Source organism: Pleurodeles waltl, chromosome 8, assembly GCF_031143425.1.
Source record: "Pleurodeles waltl isolate 20211129_DDA chromosome 8, aPleWal1.hap1.20221129, whole genome shotgun sequence".
NCBI lineage: Eukaryota > Metazoa > Chordata > Amphibia > Caudata > Salamandridae > Pleurodeles > Pleurodeles waltl.
Window position 1 is genome coordinate 1339241120 of NC_090447.1, and position 23219 is coordinate 1339264338.

The 23219-nt window shown below is 45.6% G+C and overlaps 1 protein-coding gene across 3 annotated transcripts in view; it reads left to right on the plus strand.

Annotated features, from left to right (window-relative positions):
- KBTBD3 (kelch repeat and BTB domain containing 3) overlaps positions 1 to 23219 on the plus strand; it is a 133102-nt gene that overhangs the window by 77745 nt on the left and 32138 nt on the right. For all 3 annotated transcript variants that reach the window (XM_069202345.1, XM_069202343.1, XM_069202344.1), the window contains one exon: positions 5250 to 5482. In XM_069202345.1, the coding sequence (XP_069058446.1) occupies positions 5259 to 5482 (224 nt within the window). In that variant the 5' untranslated portion in view covers positions 5250 to 5258. The remainder of the gene's footprint in view (positions 1 to 5249; positions 5483 to 23219) is intronic.

Consider the following 23219-nt stretch of genomic DNA (forward strand, 5'->3'; position numbering starts at 1 on the left):
CGCCGGCGGGCAGTGTATAGTCCTGCCTCCATGAACTCTGTGTCCTGACCCCTGTAAATCCTGTGGGTCTCACACCCAGGTGAGAGACTGTGACCTTGCACTCCCCAAGATCTGGATCAAAGGACACAAAGCCCACTCCAGAACCAGTGGAAGAAGGCTTCCAATCACCCCCTTCTTGCCAGGATGAAGCACAGTGGCCACAAAGCCCCCTCCAGAACCAGTGGAAGAAGGCATCCACTCACCCCCTCCTTGCCAGGATGTAGCACACTGGGCACAAAGCCCCCTCCAGAATCAGTAGAAGAAGGCATCCACTCACCCCCTCCTTGCCAGGATATAGCACACTGGGCACAAGGCCCCCTCCAAAACCAGTGGGCAAACCACCCACTTGAGAGACTGTGGCTTTGCACTCCCCAGGACCAAGCAGTGGGCAAACCACCCACTTGAGAGACTGTGGCTTTGCACTCCCCAGGACCAAGCAGTGGGCAGACCACCCACTAGAGAGACTGTGGCTTTGCACTCCCCAGGACCAAGCAGTGGGCAGACCACCCACTTGAGAGACTGTGGCTTTGCACTTCCCAGGACAGTGTGATGGGCATGTAGCCCCCTCCAGGATCAGTGGTTACATCTTCCGGCTGAGGTACCCCCCGTTCCCTGTCCCCCTGAGGTGCCTGTGTATTTTCGACCTGATGCCCCTGCAGTGTTAGCTCCGTGTTGATGCAGGAGTCAAGTGGGGCCTTGGCCTATGTGATGTGGCCCTGTGGCCCATGGACATTGTGGACCGGGTAGTGTCCCTCCATTTGAATATATGTATATACTGTTTTGATTTTGAAGGACGTATTTCTACTATTTCTCTTATTACACTCACTTTAATCAATTCCTTTTGTTCGTGCATTATTCCTGAGGAGTACGGGGTGGATATGTAATGTTACAGCATCTAGTTGTGTGTATGGTGTTGGGGTGGGGGTGTTGCCTGTTGCGTGTGTGTGTCACTCTCTTTTTCCTCCCCCCTCCCTTGTGGGTTAGACGGCAGTACTCACCTCGGTCGTCTTCGCCGGCGTTGGTATTCATGGTGAAGAAGGAGGTAGACCAGCATGGGGAACACCTGCAACTCGGGCTCCATGGCGGCGTTGTTGTTCCCTGAGTCTCCATTGACTCGTTTCCCTTCTGTGCAGTGTTTCTGCCGTGCTTTTGACGTTGTTGGTACCACCCCGGAAAAGGTGGCGGAAAGGTGTCATATTACTGTGGGTGGTACATTGTCTTCCGCCTGGCTGTTGGTGGTTACCGCTGTGGTGCTTGTTGTTACCACCCTGGCGGTCGGAGTGTTAAAGTAGCTGTCTGTGTGAGCGGTTTCCGACGTGGTCATAATTCCATTTTTGTTTACCGCTGGCCTGTTGGCGGTGTTACCACTGCTTTATCACCTACCACCAGGGTTGTAATGAGGGCCAAAAGTTCAGAAAATACATTTCCCAACTGAATCTGTTTGGCTAATGCCTAAAAGTCCTTCAAAAGAGACTGAACCACATACGTTGTGTAAGTGCTGGTTCTGATACCAATGTTTGCTGCCATATAGGACCAGTTCATGGACGCTTCTACTTTTTTATCCACAGGGTGCACCGGAAAAGCACCCTCCAAAATCAGCATACCCCGCCAGGAAAGCTCAGCCATAATAGTATCCATGCTCACCAATGGGTGAAATTATTCAGCAAAACTTTCAATAGGAGAACGTCTAGTCATAAATCTAGGGAAGGTTGTTTCTCCACAACCTCCCACTCATGAAGTAACACCTTCCTTACTGATGCCTGGAACGAAAGGGAGTCAGGTTCCCTTCTATGATATTGGCTGAAAAAATCATCCTCCTCGAGAATCTTCGAAGCAGCAGGAAGAGCCAGTTTCTCCCTAATATGCAATAGGATTGATAATTCTGGTCCTTGAACAAACCCTCCTTGGTTTCCCCATCTGCCTTCCTATCATCCAAATCATCAGCAGGGACTGGCTTGAGAACCTTCTCAAGGTTGAGGTGGGGAGCGTCTTCCACTGCCACCTGGATAGACTCAAGCATAATAGTCTCTGATGTCGGAGACTGAACCTCCTCTGGTTTCTTCTCGCAGTGCCTCCATTTTTCCTTTGCCTTTCCAGACTGCTGAACTCGCCAGGTATCAGAAACAAAATGTAAAAGGGACTAACAGCCTTAAATGATACCTGTCATTTGTTCTTCCTGCATTTAGGGATGGCGGGCAATTCTCAATCTTGCGAGACTATCACCTCAATTAAAGGAGGGAAAAGTATCTTGTTTTCCTTTTGTCTTTTTTTAACTTTTAATTAAATGAGCGCACCCCCCAACCGCTAAAGCAGGCTGATGGGACGAAATGAGAGCGAATTAAACATTAATTAAAAAACGCCTCCAGATGCTAGCACAGGCTGAAATTGTGTGATCGCTCAAGCCGTCAGTGGTGATATAATCTCAACGCAACTTGGTTGCTAGAGCACGTTAAACAAGAACTTGCTCTGCAAAGTTTCATAATAATGTCATAATGAAATAATACTCTACTCACTTACAGTAGAACCACACCGGAAGAGATATGAGCAAAAAAGACGTAGTAATGCCGACTTCCTCTGTTTATAGCGGTTTCAGAAAGGGGAATTCGGCCATATTTGTTTAACATTGATTCTAGCTTGGTAGAACCATTTCTGGGAAGGAGATATTCATCTCTATCAGTAGGACTGGGACAAGGAAGACGGACAAGATGGTAATGCGTTCTTTTTGCGTGTGGACATTTTTATAGTGTTGAGACCAATGAGACAAAATTATCGGTATTCACTTAAAAGTAGAAAAGCCGTGTGAATTTGAGACACATTTTGTGTGTCTTTTTTAAAAATATATCTTTATTAACTTTTCACTGTGTTACATTTGCAATACCATTGGTAACATCAACAGATTTCCATTAAATGCACATTATTAATCTTTAATGTTACAACGGATTCCCGCATTCTCTAGGGCTCCCACCACATTTTCTTTTATCTTAGGAATGATTGGTGACTTTAAGGTTGCAGTGTGCCTAGCTCATTTCAGTGACTTAGATATTCATTCTTGTCATATGTGTGTCTGGAGCCCGGATTACCCGTATGTCTACATAAGTCTTAACTAATATTACCTATTATTTTTACGTGATGGCGCTATCGCGAACAGGCGATCTTTACTGCCGGGGTGGGTTTTATTTTTTGTTTGTTCTTCTTTTTTTTTTTTTTTTTCCTCTCACTCCATTGAGGCCGGGCCAGTACCTTCCTCTGACCATCATCTCTATTTCCTCCGTTAAGTATAGATGTGCTTTGGGGATGAGACTATCTATGTCCTATCTCGTGGGGTTCTATCTTCCTGTCTCCTCCGCTGTCCATCCCGTGTGGTCTCCGTCCCCCCTCCCTGGCCCTTCCCCACTTATATTCCTTCCAACCCGCCCGCTGCCCCGTGCCCCATACCACTAATCACTCTGGCCCTTCTTCTACCACTTCCTCTTCCCTAGTCAGGTTGTCCCATCCCAATAGTATTTCTTCCCATGCCGGGGCGATGGGAATGTGGCGCATACCCCTTGCCTACTCGCTTCTCAACACTTGTAGTTCTGCTCGAGCCCACTTCGACACATCCCGTCTCCACTCACCCGTTGAGGGGCACCTGGGGGACTTCCAGCCCATCGTAATCCGTCTCCTATAGAGAAACAGTGCTAGATCTAGAAAGCGCCCCCCACTCTCCCTAGAGGGATACCCGCTCTCAAACCCAGTAAGCATGTAGCTGGGGACAGGGCAAGCTCCACCTCCAGCACTCGCGCCAGGTCGGCCAGCGCCGCAACCCAGCCCCTCTGGAGCTCTGGGCAGTTCCACACCATGTGGTCGAAGTCTGCGCTTACATCCCCGCACCTATGGCATGTCTTTGGAGTTCCCCCGTAAATTTGTGTCAATCTGTGTGGGGTGAGGTATGTTCTATGGATATAATTGTACTGTATATACCTCAGCTGAGTGTTTCGGGATACCGTCCGGGGATATGCTAGTGCCCTGCCCCACTCCGCATCTGTTAATTCCCTGCTCACTGTCCTTTCCCACTTCTCTCTCTGAGGCTGCAGTGCATCCAGTGATTCCTCGTTTTGGGTCCTATAGATTTTAGCAATTAAGTGAGAGTCCCCACCAAACGTTAATAGTAAGTGTAGTACTCTGTGGGTGAGAGGTTCTGCATTAATCGTTCCCCAGTGTTCTCTATGGGAGTGTGTTAATTTCCTGTACTCGGGACCCCCATTTCTGTTAGTTCCGATAAGGACCTCCGCACCCCCTCCCGGAACAGCACCCCAACTGTCTCCACACCTGCTTTCTTCCAGGGTCCCAGCCCCATGCCCACCAGGCTCCTCTCATCTGTTTGCTCCCTTAGCACCGAGAGCGGTAGCGCCGGGGAGTATGGCTATCCTACCCCTACTCTTCTCGTGCTTTTCTTCCAGCATGCTGCGGCTACTCTCGTCATCAGACTGTCTGCCTGCTTGGTCCTTTTCATATTTATCATACGTGCCAAGATTTGTTCCATTCCAATCTCTCCCTGAGCGGTGTCTATCCAGTTGTCCCCTTCCTCCCAGCCACCCAGCAATCCATTGCAGTTGTGATGCTAAATAATAAAACTCAATGTCTGGGACTCCCAGGCCCCCCAGGTGTGTCGGCCTACAGAGAGTCGAAAGTGCTGTGCGTCTGCGGCCTTCATCCCATATAAGTTTCCTGATCAGTGTATTAAGTTCGCGGAACCACGCCGAAGGGACCAGCAGCGGCAGGTTGGCGAAGTAATAAAGTAAACGGGGCAGAACTATCATTTTGGACAATGCAACTCTGGCCATGGTTAACCTCAAGGAGCGCCAGAACTTCACTGAGGCGTGTAGGGAGCGAAGTGCCCTACCAAGATTGCCTTCACGAAGGTCCCCCACCTCATGGAGCACCTGTCTAAAGGATAGTGAATTTTACACATTTTCGCGGTTAGCTGGTCGCTATGATATACACACTTGATACCAACTTTCTGCTGTATTTTTAAGACATATCAGAAAAAGATATGATTGGCTGGGAGATGACACAGACATGCCTTCTGAATATTTTCCATTTTAGTGCTTTGTGCCATAGTCGTTCAGTCATTAAATTTCAGAAGGTTTGATTGTACTGTAATTATTAATGCTTTTCTGCTGGCCTGCCCATTCGTTATGTTAAAAGGCAAAGCTGTTGTATATTTGCAGGTAAAAGCCATGAACATGGCACATCAGCGTGAATCTGCGAACAGAGTATTGAGCAACGGGGTTCCCCAAAATAAAAGCACCTTCCTGGTGGCAGAAGGTCACGGACAGCACATTCTAAATGTCCTCCAGAGCTTTAGAGACCAGAATATGTTCTTTGACTTCAACATTTTTGTGAAAGATGAAGTCTTCCCATGTCATCGATGTGTCATAGCAGCATGCAGCGATTTTTTCAGGTAAACTCTCAAGCTTGCTCGTATTACATACTCTGTAATGTAAGTTTTTTTTACATCCAAAAATGATAGTTTCGAAAACTCACACTCTGGTAATATTGCTCTGTTTTTCTTCTTCACATCTTTTTATGCGTAAAAGGTTCGTTGTTATACAAAACACTGGGTTCTTATGAATAGTTCTTCCCACAGATTCCTCTCCTCACAGGTGAAAGACTGGATCCGTATATTTCTTCCCCTCAGCAGTAGCTCTATAGAGCTGTCAAGTGACATCACTTAACTACAGCCAGGGCTGTGTGGTGTCCAAATAAGCTATTGCCAGTGAAGGCACTTGCCAAATTTTGATGATGTTCCTGGCTGCCCTACTAACTGCTTTCAATATAATGAATACTAGAAATAGTTGGGTGGCTGAAGAAAAGGTCAGAGCTTCCTTAGAGGACCAGCCTCTTGCTGAGCCTCTCCCAAGAACTGCGATGTTTATGCACATGGAAGAAGTTCTTCAGCTTGGATTGAAATACCTAGGACATGCTTAACTGGATTTTAGGTGACCAAAGGAAGAGGATTCAGAGGCTGTGACAACCTCCTCTTCCCTTATTTCATAGGTGCTGGACTCTACTAAAACCTCCAAAAAGCTAGTGGACTTGATACATCCACAGAAGGAGACATCCTATTTACTTCAAAGATGTCTGTTCATTCACATCAGTGATGCAAGAGGCAGTAAAGGAGCCTGAGATTCCCTTATAGACTGTGGAGTCTAAGCTCAGCATTCTGACTTTGTAGAACCAGAACCCCTTTTCACTGTTCAGGGAAATGAAGCTGGAATGGGTACAGGGAAATAATATTTTTGGGGGGCAGCAGATCACAGACAAATAACTCATTGTCCTGGGCCCACACCATCCAATTGTACGTTTTTATTGATGTATCTGTCTCTGGAGAACTTGGTGGTTCTAGTGTGCTAACGCGTCCCAATCTTGATAATTTACTCACTCTGGGACTCGTTTCAGGCCGATTAATCTTTTGACCCTGATTAAAGTCTCCTTAAGACGAGATAGCTAATCAACATGTCAATCAATAATCAATAACCTCATCAATAATCACAGTAGCAAATCAATTAAAGCAATCAGTAACGTCAATAAGCTTTGAGACACACCATGACCTTTCAGTCATGAATAACCACACAGAGTTTAGTACGATTTATGTTATTTATTCCCTATTGATTACACTCTACGAGCAAGTTTATTAGTCTCAAAACCAAGAAGCTCATCAACATTGTCATAATATGGCAACTCGAATAAGATTTCATCAAAGCGAAGATCATGAATAATAGAACATAGAACAACATCAACATGGGTTAACTTTAGCAGAGTATCATTAGTGCATTATTCAACAAAGCATAAATTCGGTCATTTGTCTATTTGCGTCCGTTCAGTGCACCCCTTAACTAACCTCGAATTAGCATCAGCATGTTGGGCTTCATGCAAAACAATTTAGCAACATCAATTTAGAAAACATCTATCTATGGTCTCTGTCAAAAGAAGCAGTTGGTACCTAGAAAGAAAAGGCAAATAGACAATTACAATTTCATCATCATATAGTTACCCTCCATAATGGGTCAGCATACAGAGTCAGTCTTCGTCCTCAGGACATCAGTTAATTCACCATCAGCCAGAAAACACAGAAAAGTTCAGCAAGACAGGGTAAGCGGGGACATTTCCCTCATAAGAAGGAGAAGTATAGAACGGGCAAGGTATGGGTGAGGATGGTTTGCAAAGTTCAAACAGCAAAGTCTTTAGGGAGAGTGACAAAGTGGCTGGGTAATAGCAAGAATGGCTCACAATGGCATCTCCTTGGCTCCTCGTGTCAAAGGATTTTATCCCTTTTCTGTTGTACAGTCCCCTAATTTCCAATTGGGCAGGTTTGGCGCACCACTATATCTATCCAATAGTTCACTGATCGTCCCATCAAAATTGTCACCTCATAACAGTTCTCACGCAGTTTATTGGCTCCTGTGATTGACGTCTCCAACGGGTAGAATTTCTGGTATGATTTCATATTCTCGTGGTCCTCTCACATCCCCAGTCAGTAGTTCCATTGTCTATACCGGTTTAGGCGACCTTGTACCTGTGGCAAGTTTACACTGTTGCATTCAGCAAGAATCTTTCCTTGAGCAAGTCGAGTCTCATGAGAACGGATCTACTACAGTTACATTAATCTTCTAGCTTCTGGAAAAATACGATTACATGTCATTCAGCAAGTCAGCACACTGCACTTTTGAAAAAACACATTTAATATGCAGCCGGGCAGCTAGGCCCCGACTCATGCTAACTACGGCCTAGTGATTAATTAGCAAAACCTTAACATATAATTCTTAATACTCAATGCAAAATTATACAGTAGTACATCAATAATTTATCATTAGTCAATTTCATTAGTCACTGTATATATTGACGGCCACTCCCGGTGGGTACATTTCAAACACACGTTTAGTAAAACACAGCAATATTTTTCTATGCAGCATTAATATGCATTAACTCTCAAACATTTTTATGTTAATTTTGATTATAAGAGCTACGCTCCCACAAGCGTCATCTGTAAAGCTAAACCCCAGTTCTTTTCCCACTGTGTCTCCAGGCCTTGAGTTCAAATGCTTTTACTTAGTAGGCCAAAATGCTATTATTTTAGGCAGCTTAGCCCTGTATACTGCCAAACAAACCATTTGCCTTCTGGGATGGCATGCACAGGCTGTGTTGAAATTGGCAAGGATGGATTCAACTGAAACCGTGGCCCAATTCATTACTTTGGTGGTCCTCGTCCACTGGCATGCTTAGAGGCATTCCACAGGCTTTACAGGAGATGCCTAGGCTATCTTTATAGACATGCCTTTGAGGGTAAGAGGCTGTTTGATGAAAAAGCTGATTCCTCCCTGTAACAGCTCAAAAAAGCCACACTATAGTGTGCTTTTTGGGCCTAGCTTCCCTCACCAAATAGTTCCACCAACAACACTGTAGCTTTCAGAGTTTTTCCAGGGGCCAACCCTCCTGGCACTGCCAATCTTCTCAGACAGTTCAGACCCTACAGTAGTTTTATCTATCCTTTCATGGGAGAGGTGGACCTAAACAACTTCAAGAGCAGCAGCTCCAGGCTCATTTTTTCTCTGCTGGGTCAGCAGCTTCAACATCACTTTGATTTGTCCTCCTTTCACACTGCACCTCTAGTGGGGGTCTCTATATTTGAGACCAACGGGGAGACCATCAAAATCGATCGCTTTATTTTCCAGCTGTCTCAAGTGCTATGCCTTTCACTTTCTTTTTGCTCCCCAAACCATCAGTAAGGAAGTGCTTTCCAGCATGTGCCTCGATCTTGAAAGCAGAAGTTTTCACTGTGTTTCACAAAGGCACTATAGAAATAGTGCGATTGGAGGAGAGGGACACAGGATTTTGCTCCCTTTACGTCTTCATTCCCAAGAAAGATGTGGGGTCAGGTTCATTCTCGACCGAGACAATTGAACTGAATGTTCTCAGGGCAAGTTCAAAATGCTGTCCCTGGGTCAGGTCCTCCTGGCTCTGAATGCACTTGATTGGATGGTGTCCCTGGATCTCCAGGATGCCTACTTTCATCTACCAATTCTGCATTGTTAGACCTGACAGCCTTAGGGTGGCCACCCCTAACTTTTTGCCTGTCTCCCTCCATCTTTTTGACACTGTTTTTGCTCGCTTTAGGACTGCACATTTTACCACTGCTAATTGCTCTCTCCCTAAAACATGTTAAAGTTGGTTCACACCTAATTGGCATATTTGATCTACTTGTAAGTTCGTAGTAAAGTGCACTACATGTGCCCAGGGCCTTTAGATTGAATGCTACTAGTGGGCATGCAGAATGGGTTGTGCCAACCACATAAGTAGCCCCCTAACCATGTCTCAGGCCTGCCATTGCAAGGCCTGTGTGCGCAGTTTCACTGCCACTTTGACTTTGCATTTAAAAGTACTTGCCAAGCCTTAAACTCCCCTTTTTCTACATTTAAGTCGCCCCTTAGGTAGGCCATAGGTAACCCATAGGGCAGGGTGCTGTGTAGGTAAAAGGCAGGACATATACATGCAAGTTTTACATTTGTTTTCCACTGCTGTGAGGCCTGCTCCTTTTATAGGCTAATAGTAGGGCTACCCTCATATACTGTTTGAATGGTAAATTCTGATTAGAAAGAAGTAGATAGGTCATATTTAGTATGGCCAGAATGGTAATACAAAATCCTGCTGACAGTTGAGGTTGGATTTTATATTACTATTTTAGAAATGCCACTTCTAGAAAGTGAGCATTTCTCTGCACTTAAACTCCTTCTGTGCCTTACAACCTGTCTGCAATCCACGATCTGGGCTGGGCTGGTTGACAGCTCCCTTGTGCATTTCACCCAGACAACCACAAACACAGGATGCTCAGTGACACTTGCACACACCTGCATACTGAATGGGTCTTCCTGGGCTAGAAAGGTGGAGGACCTGACACATTTCAAAAGAAAGTGTATGTGGCTGTGTTTTTGTGTCTTTAAACTGATTTTGGCCTGCCTTATAAATTCCAGGTCCTTACAAAAACATGCTCTTGTTTCTTAGTTTTCCTTACCGAAGCCTGCTAGGCTCGCTGAATCATTGGTGCCAGATATTGCTTGTGCTATTCCAAGTGGTTATTCACCTTCCCTAGCATAATAGCCAAACTCGAGGGCCCACAAGAGGTGGAAAGTATGATCTTCTCCATCAAACATTATGCCTAATTGATCCTTTTCAGGGACCCTGATATACTGACCACCGAATACTTTTGCAGAAGTAGTAACTAACGTTTTAGCATCCATCTAGATCAACTATACTAACTTCACTGTGCTGGGAGATTGTGGTGTTTCTATGAAAGACCCCCTCAATTTGAATGAATTAATGAAATTAGGTTTATAAAGTGCAGATGCTGCTTCAGAAGAAGCATCCTGGTGCTAAAATACAACGAGGAAAGATAGAGGTTCTAAGGTTCATGCAACAAGAAAAGTTTATGGTCTATTTAACAATGCCTTGTCTGACTTAAATCTTATACAAGTGACTTAAATCTTATTCAGGTGGTTTCAGGCTCACCCTTAAGCTTGACCACACACTGGATCTAACATTTACAAATTATTCCACGCTCAAAGTAGGCCCCCGAAATTTCAGATTTGGTCTAACAAGAACCTAATGCCTTTTTTCTTTTCATGCGAGAGCGAACAATAGACGATTGATAACTCAGTCAGATTATCCCGAATTTGGCACAAAATATCAGAGACCAACCTTCCAGATTTACTTTTGGCTTCTGTGCCCCCTTTCGAAGGCAGTATGGAGGCGGATGTCGCCTCTGTTAATAGACTGGAAATTTACCATTAAATTGGAAGACAGCCCAAGTACTATCACTCTTAAAGAAAGCTGTAGAGTCTTGAATGATTTAGAACGGAACCTTTGTGGTTTCCCAAGGACTCTGTAGTAGTGTGCGACATAATCGCTGGAATGGAATGTATGAGAGTTTACTTCAGAGTGTTGGAAGTTCACAGGTATACGTTGAGGAATAAAGACATGTGATTAACAGCTCTGTGTGTAACCTAGTCATTCAGCTGGTACCAGGCTGGGGAAGATGCTACAACTGGTGATAAGATAGGGGATAAGTAACTCAAAGAACTAAGTGCTCTTCTGGAGAGTTTGCCGTGGTCCAAGCAAACTACTTGTATGTGCCTTGTGTGCCTTCGTCAGAGCGCTGAGTTGACGGTTGGTGTATGTGGAGTCAAAGCTCAACTCCAGCTGGTGTGAAGCGTATGAATGAAAAAAGAGCTTCATGGAAAAGTCTACGTATCGTTGATCACGAAACTATGAACAAGATCCTACAAAAATGTACTGTGCTGCCACGCAAAATAAAGTTATACAATATAAAGAGATTTACCTCAAAGGCGGATTCAACCAGGTGTACAAAGTACAGTTGAAGACAATTATTAAATATCAAACAGGGCTAAAGGTGGATCAAGCAGGTGTAAAACAACAAAAACTGAAGTATACAAAGAATAAAGTAAAGGCCTTACCAAGCCCTCTAAAGAGATTTGCTGCATCACAGCCGACGCGCGGCCCAAGAAGAAGCATCTGGGCTGTGCTAAAGGAGCGGTACATATTTATAGTGGCCAGAAACTCAGCAGAAGGCTGTTCTGCCGATGGAGCCCATCAAGGATGACCCTGAGGCCTGCCCATCGCAGAGACGGGGCATGAATGGAACAGAGTCTGACTTTGATTCAGAGAGCGCTACTCTCCGTGTCATTAAGTTCCACACCAGTTTACAATGCTGCTGCGTTCCTCAAACCGCCCCCACCATTCAATGCTGCCAAAATAAAATATTGGTGATAGATGGACTGCATGGATAGAGACATTTGAAAATGTCATTGATGCACTTGAAGAGACTGCTAACAGGAAGATGATGAAATATCTATAAAAATCTTGCTGGTGATGGTGTGAAAGAAGTAATAAAGCAAATGCAGATAACTGACGAAGAAGTCACAGATTGTCAGATTAAGAACGCATTGAATCTCAAATTCAATCCAGTACCAAACATCTATTATGAATTATACGTTTTCAGTCAAGAACGTCAACGAGTTGTCGAAACAATTGATACATTTGTGGAAAGGCTTGATACATTCAATAAACACTGTAAGTTAAATGAATTTAACGATGAAGAAACCATGAGCCTTAGTGTGATCAATTAAAGCTTGTCTGATTCATTAGGATGACAGATGCTGAGAGAAACTCTTTCTGGAGTGTTGATGGCTGCCAGAGCAGAGGAACGTGCTTAGAGACAAGCTTCTGTCATCGAGGCCCGAAGTGCCCAGAGCGAGTTGGTCACAAGTGTAAAAAATATTTCAAAACAAAAGACTGAAGGACACAAAGTGATGTCTACATGCAAAAAGAATTTGGTTGTCATTATGACATTGGCGGTCAGGTGACCACCACATCAGCGATGTCAGTAGTACCCCTGCCAGGCTGGCAGTAACAACTGCCAAATTATGACCATGGCGGTGATCCCTCCCATAGACAGCCAATGTACCACCCCAACCACCAGTGTGGTACGACCACTGAACACGGCGATAGCAATCTCCAGGCAGGCCGAAAACAAATATCTGCCCACCATATTAGGACATAGCAGATCGCCAGGATTTCCGGGCCGGTAGCAACGTCACCAAAAGCCTGGAAGAAACAGATCATATAAAAGGAGACACTCCCATCCAGGGACACAGAGAAGTCTGTGGCCGCCATGGAGCCAGAACTGGAAGGCTTCCCGATGCTGTACCATACCATGGCCGTCCAGGAGCGCCAACGAAGATGACGATGGTGAGTACAGCCGCCTAGCACACAAGGGAGGGAGGGAGGGGAGAGTGACACACATGCATAACACACATCATACACCCAGAACTATCTGCAGAGTAAATTGACTATAACAGAACCCAGGAGCAAAGAAAGCTAGGACACATACCTCTGTTCCAGCCACTGTAATCCTGTTGGATGAAGACCTCAATTCCAAACAAATCAGATACACATATTTACAGGCAGGGCCATTGGCCAGTCCAAAGTCTGAAAATGCCCACAGGGCAAAGTCCAAGGCCCAACTTGACTCCTGACAACATCGGGCTCCACTGTGCAGAGGTATCATGTCGGAAATAGGCAGGCACCTCAGGGGGTGATGGGGTAGGGGCGGTGGGGTGCTTTTTCTTGGGAGGGGGCCGGTCTTTACCCTTCTGTTTTGAGGGCAGAGGAGTGAGCTTGGGGTGGGGAGGATGGAGTGCCACTCCTGTGCCCCTTAGTGGCAGCTGAAGTCTTAGGGGGAGGAACAGGGCTCTATTTGGTGCTGGATGTACTTGGCTGGGGGAGTGGAACTTTTCTCTTATGGGCAGGATGGGGTGGTGGGGGAAGAGGTCAAGGCGGGAAAGGAAAAGCTTCTTAAGACCAATGGGGCGGGTGTGGGAGGAGGTATGGGAGTGGAGGAAAAGGGAGTGGTCGTAGGAGGAGGAGGAGGTGTGCTGGACTTGAGTGCAGGTCCATGGACAGTGCGCTTGTGTGAGGTGGATGGCTGTTGGGGGTCTGAGTGCGAGCGTTTGTGTGTCTTTGGAGTGGCAGAAAGGCTGGGGGAGGTCAAACAGGACGTGTGGATGGATGTTGTTGTGGTGTCTGCAAGTGAGGTGGGTGTGCTGCATGAGGTGGTGACTGCGCATGTGGTGTGTGGGGTGCATGTCTGCGGTCTGCTGTTGTTGTGGCTTTTGGCAAGGCTGTGCAGTTGGCAGTATTTGGGACTGTTGATGTTGTGCATGCAGGTGTGAGTGCTGATGCGACTGTAAGGAAGGAGGAGGAGGGGAGACAATGAAAGCAGTGGCTGATGTTGTGTGTGCACCTGTGTGTTGGCTGTGTGTGTGCTTGTGGACTGACGTGTGCTGCTTGTGTTTGTCTGTGTGAGTCTTGTCGGTTGTTTTGGGTGCATGCTTGTCAGAATGTGTGTGTGGGATGGATTTGGGGAGATGGAGACTGGGACTGGGAAGAGGTAGTTGGAGAGGAGATAGAAATAACAGGGACACTGGCAGCTGTCAGAGCGGAGGCCAGAGCCTGAAATGATCTCTGTGGGGCCGCCAAGCCATCGTGAATGCCCTCCAGGAAGGCATTTCATTGCTGCATCTGGGATGCCAGCGCCTGAATGGCATTCACTATGGTTGACTTCCCTACAGAGATGGATGTCAGGAGGTCAATAGCCTTCTCACTAAGGGAAGCAGGGCCGACTCGGGCAGGGCCTGAGGTGCCTGGGTGAGCGGGCACGGGCTACTGGGAGGGCACTGCTGGTACAGTGGGTGGCGGAAGATCCTGTAGTTGGGGTAGCCCCAGAGGAGTCTGCCACCACCAGGGAGCTCCCATCGGAGTAGGAATCAGTCTGTTGTATCAGCTCCTGTCCACCCCCGTGGTGCTCCCCTCGCCCTCCGTCCCAGTGGTCACCTCGGCGTCGGTGGACTCTGCCTCCTGGGTCCTGTGGGCTGCAGCTCCCTCACTCACCGGTGCCCCTGCTCCTTCGCCAGAGGAAGCTAATGCACACATGGACAGGATGACAAAAGAAGAGAGGGAGGGAGATACTGTTTACAGCAGCACACGCAGTGGAGATGTAGTTCAGTGGAAAGTCAGGAATCAAGTGAAGTAGTAGGAAGAAAATGGCAGTCACGTCCGCAGCGGTGAACACTGTCACCGCTGGCGTTGATCATCATTCGTTCCGGTACTTCATAGAGCCACATGTTAGCCAATGAGGAATTGCACTGCGGTGCAGACCGCCTCCCACCATGATGTCTAACTCCAGTGGAGTGAGGTTACTTCCACCTGTCCCTGCATACAAGGCAGGCTGTTGCCATTTCCTACTGCTAGTACACACGTATTGATTTAAAAGTGCGTCATTGGTGTCGACTCTACACACCTAGACAATTCAAGTGTCCAACATACAAACATGCTCTGTGTACTCTAATGTTGTGTGTCCATAGTTCCTGTTGTTACTCCCTTCTTACGTTTGGGTCACTTAGGTACCAACCACTGCAGAGGAATAGGAGGAGAAGGAGGCAAGCACCCGTGTACAGTCCCCTTATGGACTTGGCTACACTGGAGGACAGGCACATCATACTCGCGTATCATCTGGACAGGGCCACAATCACAGAGTTGTGTGCACAATTAGAGCATGATATTCTACCTCCTATCTGTTGCACCACAGTAATACCCCCTCTTGTGCAGGTACTATCAGTGCTCCATATCCTGGCAACAGGCTCTTTCCAGGTGACAGTTGGCTTGGCTGCAGGAATGTCACAGGCCGTGTTCTCAATTGTGCTTGCAAGGGTTTTGGCTGCCTTGCTCAAACACGTGCAGCTACATCGCATTCCCCCATTTGCCCACTGTGAAGGCTGGATTATATGCAATGGGACACATACCACATGTGATTGGGGCCATTGACAGCACCCATATTGCCTTAGTCCCCCCCAGGGCCAATGAATAGGTGTACAAGAATAGGAAGAGTTTCCACTCACTTATTGTCCAGATGGTGTGCCTTGCTGGCCAGTACATCCCCCACGTCACTGGCAAGTATCCTGGATCAATGCATGATGCCTTTGTCCTGAGGAATAGCAGCGTCCCATAGCTGATAGCACAACTACAAAGGCACAGTGTGTGGCTTTTAGGTGACCCTGAGTCCCCACCCAATGTTTGTCAGTGTGTGCCTTCAGGAGCCTTACCACATGCCATTGTGCAAGGTTAATGTGTGTCCCTCACTTATTCCAGGTGACTCTGGCTACCCAAACCTGTCCTGGCTCTTGACCCCTGTTAGGAATCCGAGAACAGGGTCTGAGAACAGGTATAATGATGCTCATGGGCGTACCAGGAGGATTGTTGAAAGGACCTTAGATCTCCTGAAGGCCAGGTTCAGGTGCCTCCATCTGACAAGTGGATCCCTTTGCTACTCACCTGAGAAGGTCTGCAAGATTGTTGTTGTGTGCTGCAGGCTGCACAATTTGGACCTCAGACGACATGTGCCGTATCTGCAGGAGGAGGGGATGACAGTCCGCCTGTGGCAGCAGTGAAGAGTGAGGAGAAGGAAGAGGAGGAAGATGTGGACAACAGAACACATATAATACAGCAGAACTTCCAATGACACTCAGGTAAGACTGTTGAACTAAACATTTCTCCATTTAAGTGTTGTGCTGTGTGGCTGTAGCAGAATGCCAGCCACTATCTATGCATCCCTGACTGTCACCTATGCCTTCCCTTATTGCATATGTTGGTGTGGTTACAACAGTGTAATGCTGTGATGTGTACAGACTGCTGAGACACATATTTAGGATGGATCAACATATTACAGGACATTTGCATGCGATCATACAGTTCAATACATTGCACATTTCCTTCAGATAAAGCACTATTACTCAAGTTGTGTCCAAGGGTGTTTATTAATAAATTAGGTATACAATGCAAAGTGCAATAGAGTGGGGTGATGGTTGGGAAAAGTCCAGTGTAGTGGGCCAGTCTGTTTGTAGCACAGGTCCAGTGTCCAAGGGGCCATAGGAAAGGGAGCAATGGCAGTTCAAGGTGGACATGGTGACACAGTGGAACACAAGGGGGACATTCTGGAGGGGCTCATTTCCTGGCAGTGTTCTTGGTCTTGGCAACTATCTCTGGTGTCTGTCTGGGTCGCAGGGAACGTTTGCGGGGTGGCTCACCTTCTACGGGGGGAGGGGTGCTGGTGGCCTGTGAGTCCTGTAGCTGCAGCAGATGTGGAGGGCTGGTCAGTACACTGGCTAGTGGTAGGGGCCCACTAGTGTGCTGTGTACTCCTGCGTGATGTTGGCCATGTCACCCAGCACCCCTGCAGTGGAGGTCATCGTTGTATTCAAGACCTGCAATTGTTGCATGACCTCCTGGTGGTGGTCCCCCTGCAGCCGCTGGTTGTCCTGCATGATGTTGAGCACCTGACCCATCCTGTCCTGGGATTGTTGGTATGCCCCCCAGGACATTTAGGAGTGCCTCCTGGGCAGTCGGTTCCCTGGGACTGTCCTCCCCGGCGCACAGTTGTCCTCGGACTGTCCTTGGCCCCCCTGTGTCTGTGTCCCCTGAACGGTGTGCCCACACCCACTGACCCTCATTGTCTTGCCTGTGTGGTGTCGACTCAGGTCCCTGTACGGGTGGGCACCCTACAGATTGACGTGCCCTGGGGATAGAGGTCTGGGGGCGTTGGCTGGCTGCTGTAGTGTTAGATTCTAACGGGGGCTCCGTGGTGGACTGGCTGTGGGATGGGGTAGCCGACTGATCAATTGTCCATGATGGGCCAGGGAATTCATCCAGATTCAGACCTCCTGACTTGCTGTTATCATTGGGGACATCTTCTGGTGGAGGACTTGGTAGCCAAGGCACCTCCTGTCAACACCAGAGCAGTACGCGCTCTATTGGCGACAAAAATGCAAAAACCCAGCACTCTCAAAACAACGTAATTTATGCATTGTGCTGATATGTTGTGGTTTAACCTTTTGCATTGCAGAGTTCAATCCTGAAAACTTATTTTTAGTATGCTTACAAATACTGTTCCTTTGCAATGTATTGCTGCAGGTTTTCAGAGTGTGTTAAGGTGTGGCCCCTTTCCAGGGCCTTCCAGAGACTTTCCCTACAACATGTCTGGGTGTGGTTCTGGGCTGGGCCAAGACTCTATAAAAGAGAGCCAGCCCAACTCCCACTGCTCACTATTCAGAGGTCCCGGTGCAGAGCAGCAGCTTCTTCCTGAGCTCCTGTCCCGGCGGCCTATTTGGATCTTCCAGTCTTCTGCCCTTCATCGGTGATCATTGCTCCAGGCGGTAAGACAGTGGTTGGACTGTTCCGACACCGTTATTGAGAATTTTCATATTCTTGGTTTAATTCTTAAATGAGTAACAGATTACTTGCACGCTACCATTTCTTGACATTTATATGGTAGTTTACAAATAGGCAAGACGCGCGATTTGTTTGATAAAGGTTTGACTTTGTTATTCATTGCGTGCTACCATTTCTTGACATTGGCATGGTGGCTTAAGAATCTGCAAGACGCGCAATTCGTTTTATGGTGTTTAAACATTGTTGTCCATTGCGCGCTACTATTTCTTGACATTTACATGATGTTTTACGAATTGGCAAGACGCGCAACTCGTTTCATGAGGATTTAACTTTGTTGTTCATTGCGCGCTACCATTTCTTGACATTTACATGGTGGCTTAAGAATCGGCAAAAGAAGCGCGATTCGTTTCATTGTACTTTGATCTTGTTATTTATTGTGAGCTGTTATTTCTTGACATTTACATCGTGTTTTACTAATCGGCAAGACGCGCGATTCGATTAATGATGATATGACTTTGATATTCATTGCGTGCTACCATTTCTTGGTATTTTACATGGTGACACTCGAATCGGCAAGACGCACGATTCTCTCCTCGAGTTTATTTCATGTTGCTTATTGTATGCCATTATTCTAAGATATTTATTATGTAATATTCGAGTTGACAAGTTATGTGATTTGTTTCCTGAATCCATATTGTGTTATTCACGGTGAACAATCCTTTTATGGTGTTTACTATATATATATATATATATATATATATATATAACTGCAATTTGCGCAATTTGTGTTGAAACATTTTAAGAGTACACAGAAGGCCAGAGTTTCTAGATGCAATATTGTATGGTCCTAATATACATTCTCAAAACAGGATTTATATGACTGGTTTAAAATGTAGTCAGAATGTTTTTTCTGATTCTCATGTAAAGGAAAGTACTTGAATAAGAAAGTTTTCATTTAATTCATCTTGATTCCCTTACAGGTATCCGGCCATCTTGAAACTTAGTCATTTTAAACTTAACTCTTAGATTGTTCATGTTTTCAGAGTGACTAGGCTTAGAATCATAGTCTAGTATTGATTTCAGGAGATATAATTTTCATATTGTGTGTTCTAACCTTTTTCTTACTACAGGTCTCCTTCCCAGCTGTTCCCTTCCTAATCCCCTCTTCCTCTCTTGAACTCTCTCAGTCTCTGTGATTTATCTATCAGAGTCTTGGAGCTGTTCAGTGATGGACGTGTTGGGAATGTGCACAGACCCCGAGGATCTGGTGACTCTGACACCTCCTCGATGCTGACGTTGGCTGAGGCACCTGTGGGAATGTAAGTGATGTGTTAGGGTACTTGTTTGTGACATATGCCACATTCCTAGCTTTGCCAATGACAAAGTTGTTGTCCTCCCATCTTTGGTAGTGCGTGGTGATGGATTGTGGGATTGTTAGTTCTCCATGCTGTGCATGCATTGGTGGTGGGTGTGCATGCAGAGCTGGAAGGAATGTGCATGCAGTGGGTATGGCATGCAGGGCTTGGCATTTAGGTTTGGTAATTGGGGTGGTGCACTGTGTAGGATAAAGTGGGGTGAAGGGTGTCAGGGTGAAGGGTTGAGATGACATGCAGGTATGGGGGTGATAGGTTGTAAATGGTGACTCACCAGTGTCCAGTCCTCCGGCTACTCCAGTGAGTCCCTCAGGTTGCAGTAATGCAAAGACTTGCTCCTCCCATGCTGTCAGCTGTGGGGGAGGGGGTGGGTGGGTCCACTGCCAGTCCTCTTGATGGCAAGCTGGTGCCTTGCTGCAATAGAACGCACCTTCCCCCGTAGGTCGTTCCAACTCTTCCTTATGTCGTCCCTTGTGTGTGGATATTGTCCCACACCGTTCACCCTGTCCACGATTATCTGCCACCTCCACCATGACCCGGACCTCCTCATCAGTGAACTGGGGGTGCCTTTGTGGGGACATGGGTGTTGTGTGGTATGTGTGTTGTGCAGAGGGTGATGTGTGAAGTGGTGGGGAGTGTGGTGTGTGACGGATGAATGGGTAGTTGTGGTATGTGTGTGCAGATCTCTCTGGGATTGACGTGGCAAGGTGTAGTGGTCTTCTTGTGTTTGCAGAGGTTTGTGGGTGGGTGTTTTATAGTGCTGTTGGTGGGTGTGTGGGGTGTGTGTATTTGTGTCAGGTGTAGGTTTTTGGTTCTGGCCAATTCTGTCTTGTTTTGTATTTTTGTGGCCATTCCTGCCTTGGCGGTGTGCACTTCCAATGGTTTACCGCCGTTGAATGTCCACTGTGGTGATTTGTGGGTCATTATTTGGAGGGTGTTGTTTTAGTGGCGTAACGGTATGGGTGGTAGTTCCGACAGTTTATTACGTTCAGTGGGATTTGTGGTTGTGGCTTGTTTCTGTCGGTTTTGTGTGTATGTGTCATAATCTGGCGGATGGATGATCGCCTCCGCAGCGGTATGTTGGCGGCAGTCACCGTGGCGGTATTCAGAATTTACCGCCAATGTCATAATGAAGGCCTTTATGTTTCAGATGTGGATTTTCATTTCCACATGAAGTAAAGTGTCCCGCCATTGATCAGATATGCAAAGACTGTGGTAAAGAGAACCACATTGTGACGATGTGCAGAGTGAAGGAAAAAGTAAGTGCGTCAAGGCACAAAGACAAAATGGCCTCAACACGCACCCACAAGGCCAAGCGGCAGCATCAGTTGAGTTAAATGGATACCAAACTAAGTTGATCGTCATGCTTACCTCAAAGAAACGTGCACATGTCAGACTGTTTGCTTGTGAGGAGAAAAGTCAGTCAAAGAAAAGTAGGCATGTCAAAGTAATGAAATCATACAAACACTGTCCATAGATTACAGTGAAAATAAATGGATGTTCAATACCTTTAATTATTGATAGTGGTGCTTCAATAATTATAATGCCTGAAGAAAACTACAATGAACTGTCTCCATTACTGTGGCTCACAACATCAAAGATCAAAGTATACACTTGGACTGCATCAACACCCATGAAGAGTAAAGGTTCATTTATGGCGACAGTGAAACATAAGAAAACAAAGGTTCAAGCACCAATCTATGTACTTCAAGGTACAGCAGCCTGTTTGCTCTGTTTCCAAACAGCTGCTGACCTAGGACTAGTGAATTACAAAATGAATGGTCATCACAAGATAGAAATTCATATCCCTTCATTGTTTCATGGTTTTGGAAAAGTTAAAGGCTATGAAGGTATACCTGCATATTAATGAGGATGTCCATATTGTCACTCAGAGACATAGATGAGTTCCTTTTCATTTACAAGAAGCTGTTGAAAAAGAACTTAAATCATTACTAAAGCATGATATTATTTAATGCTCCACTGGTCCAACGCTGTGGGTTTCTCCCATAGTAGTAGTACCTAAAAAGGACCATGAAGGAGCTGTGCACACATGCGGTGACATAAGTCAAGCAAACAGAGCAACTGAATGAGAGAGACATCCACAGCCACACGTTGTAGGCATGATTACGCAATTCAATGATGACGAGATCTTTTCTCGACTTGATTCGAATAATGGTTATCATCAGTTAGACCTAATAGAAAACTGTTGCTATATTATGTTTGCTACACATGTTGGTTTGTTTAGATACTAGAGACTTAGCTTTGGTGTTTCATAGGCTGAAGAACATTTTCAAAGCGTCATACGACACATCATACAACCTGTTGTGAAAGCAATGACGTTCATTTTTGGAGCTACACAGAATGAGCGGGATAAAGCCCTCACACAAGTATGTCAATTACTCAGTGATGCAGACTTGACTTTAAATGCAGATAAGTGTGAGTTCAGTAAAATAAAATTGAAATTCTTTGGCCACATATTTTCTGATGGGAGCATGATGCCGGACACTACAAAAGTACAAGCTTTAACACATTCTCAACTCACATAAAATGTTTCAATGGTACGTTCTTTTCTTTGAATGGCCAGCTACTGTTCACAATACATAGAAGACTTTGCCACTATCAGTGCTCCACTATGAGAGCTAACCAAGAAAACTGTTTCTTTTAAATGGTCAAGAGAATGTGAAAAGAGTTTCAAGAGAATCACATATCCCATAAAAATGCTACAGAAATGGCGCAGTTCAATCCAAAGCTCCATACCAAGATTGTAGTTGACAGTAGCCCTGTTGGGCTAGCAACTATACTTGCACAGCATATTGAAATCAAGTGCACCAGCTGCTGTATCTTAAGCCCAGCTTGTCAATGCTACGAGTCCACCAAGACATAGATACACATCTCTCGTAGATCAAACTTGATTGACATCTAAGTAATGATGTTGAAAATCACAAGTAAAGAATGCCAAGGATGAATCATCCATAACTCAGAAAGGAGTTATTCTGGGAGGGTCGAGGATCCTGATTCCATAGAGTCTACGACAAGAAGTGATAGAAGTGGTTCACGAAGGACTTTGTGGTATTGTTGCTACAAAGAGAGCTCTTCAATACAGAGTTTGAATTCCATATCTAGAGGAAAGAGTTGAAAAGTAGCTCAAAGCCTGTCACTTATGCATTTGCCTGTCAACCAAAGTCACTCAACATAAGCTAAACATGTCACTGCTCTCCATACATGCCTATGAGAAAGTAGCCAACGATTTCTTTGGTCCACTTCACAATGGACATCATTTAATGGTGATAATAGATGAATATTCACATTTTTCAGTAGTCAAAGATCTCTCATCTACAACACATGAACGAGTGATCGAGAAACTTGATGGGATATTTGCAGCATGGGGTTCGCCAGCCATTGTAAAGTCGAACAATGTTCCACCCATTCATAACAAAGAATCTAGGGAATTTCTGGTGCATCTGGGTGTCAGACATCAAAAGATCACACCCTTGTGACCACAGGCCAATGGAATTGTTGAGCATTTTATTTTAGCCTATTTTAAAACAGTTGCTAGCTCCAACACAAATATACTATTTTAACAAAATTTAAATTGAATTGTTTGTGTAGCAGCAAGGAATTTACAATTACATAATTTACACAATATTTTCCCTTAAGTAGTATTCATAACACATACAAGAAACCTGGCATTATTATTATTTTTAGGCGATATAGCAACAAAAGATGGGTACAATGTCTGCTCCCTAAAACCTTATAAAATGTTTGAAGGGCATTTGCATGTGATATTTAAATCCAATAACATTTTCCCCACATATTGATACTTTTGACGATTTCGAGCAGTCCATTTCGATTTTATTTTTGTTTAGTAGCTTGAACCGTTTAAAACTAGAATTATAATTTTTGTAGCACTTATAATTAAAAAGTGCTCTATAGTAGAACGCTGTAGGCTGTCCAGACATTGTTGTAGGCC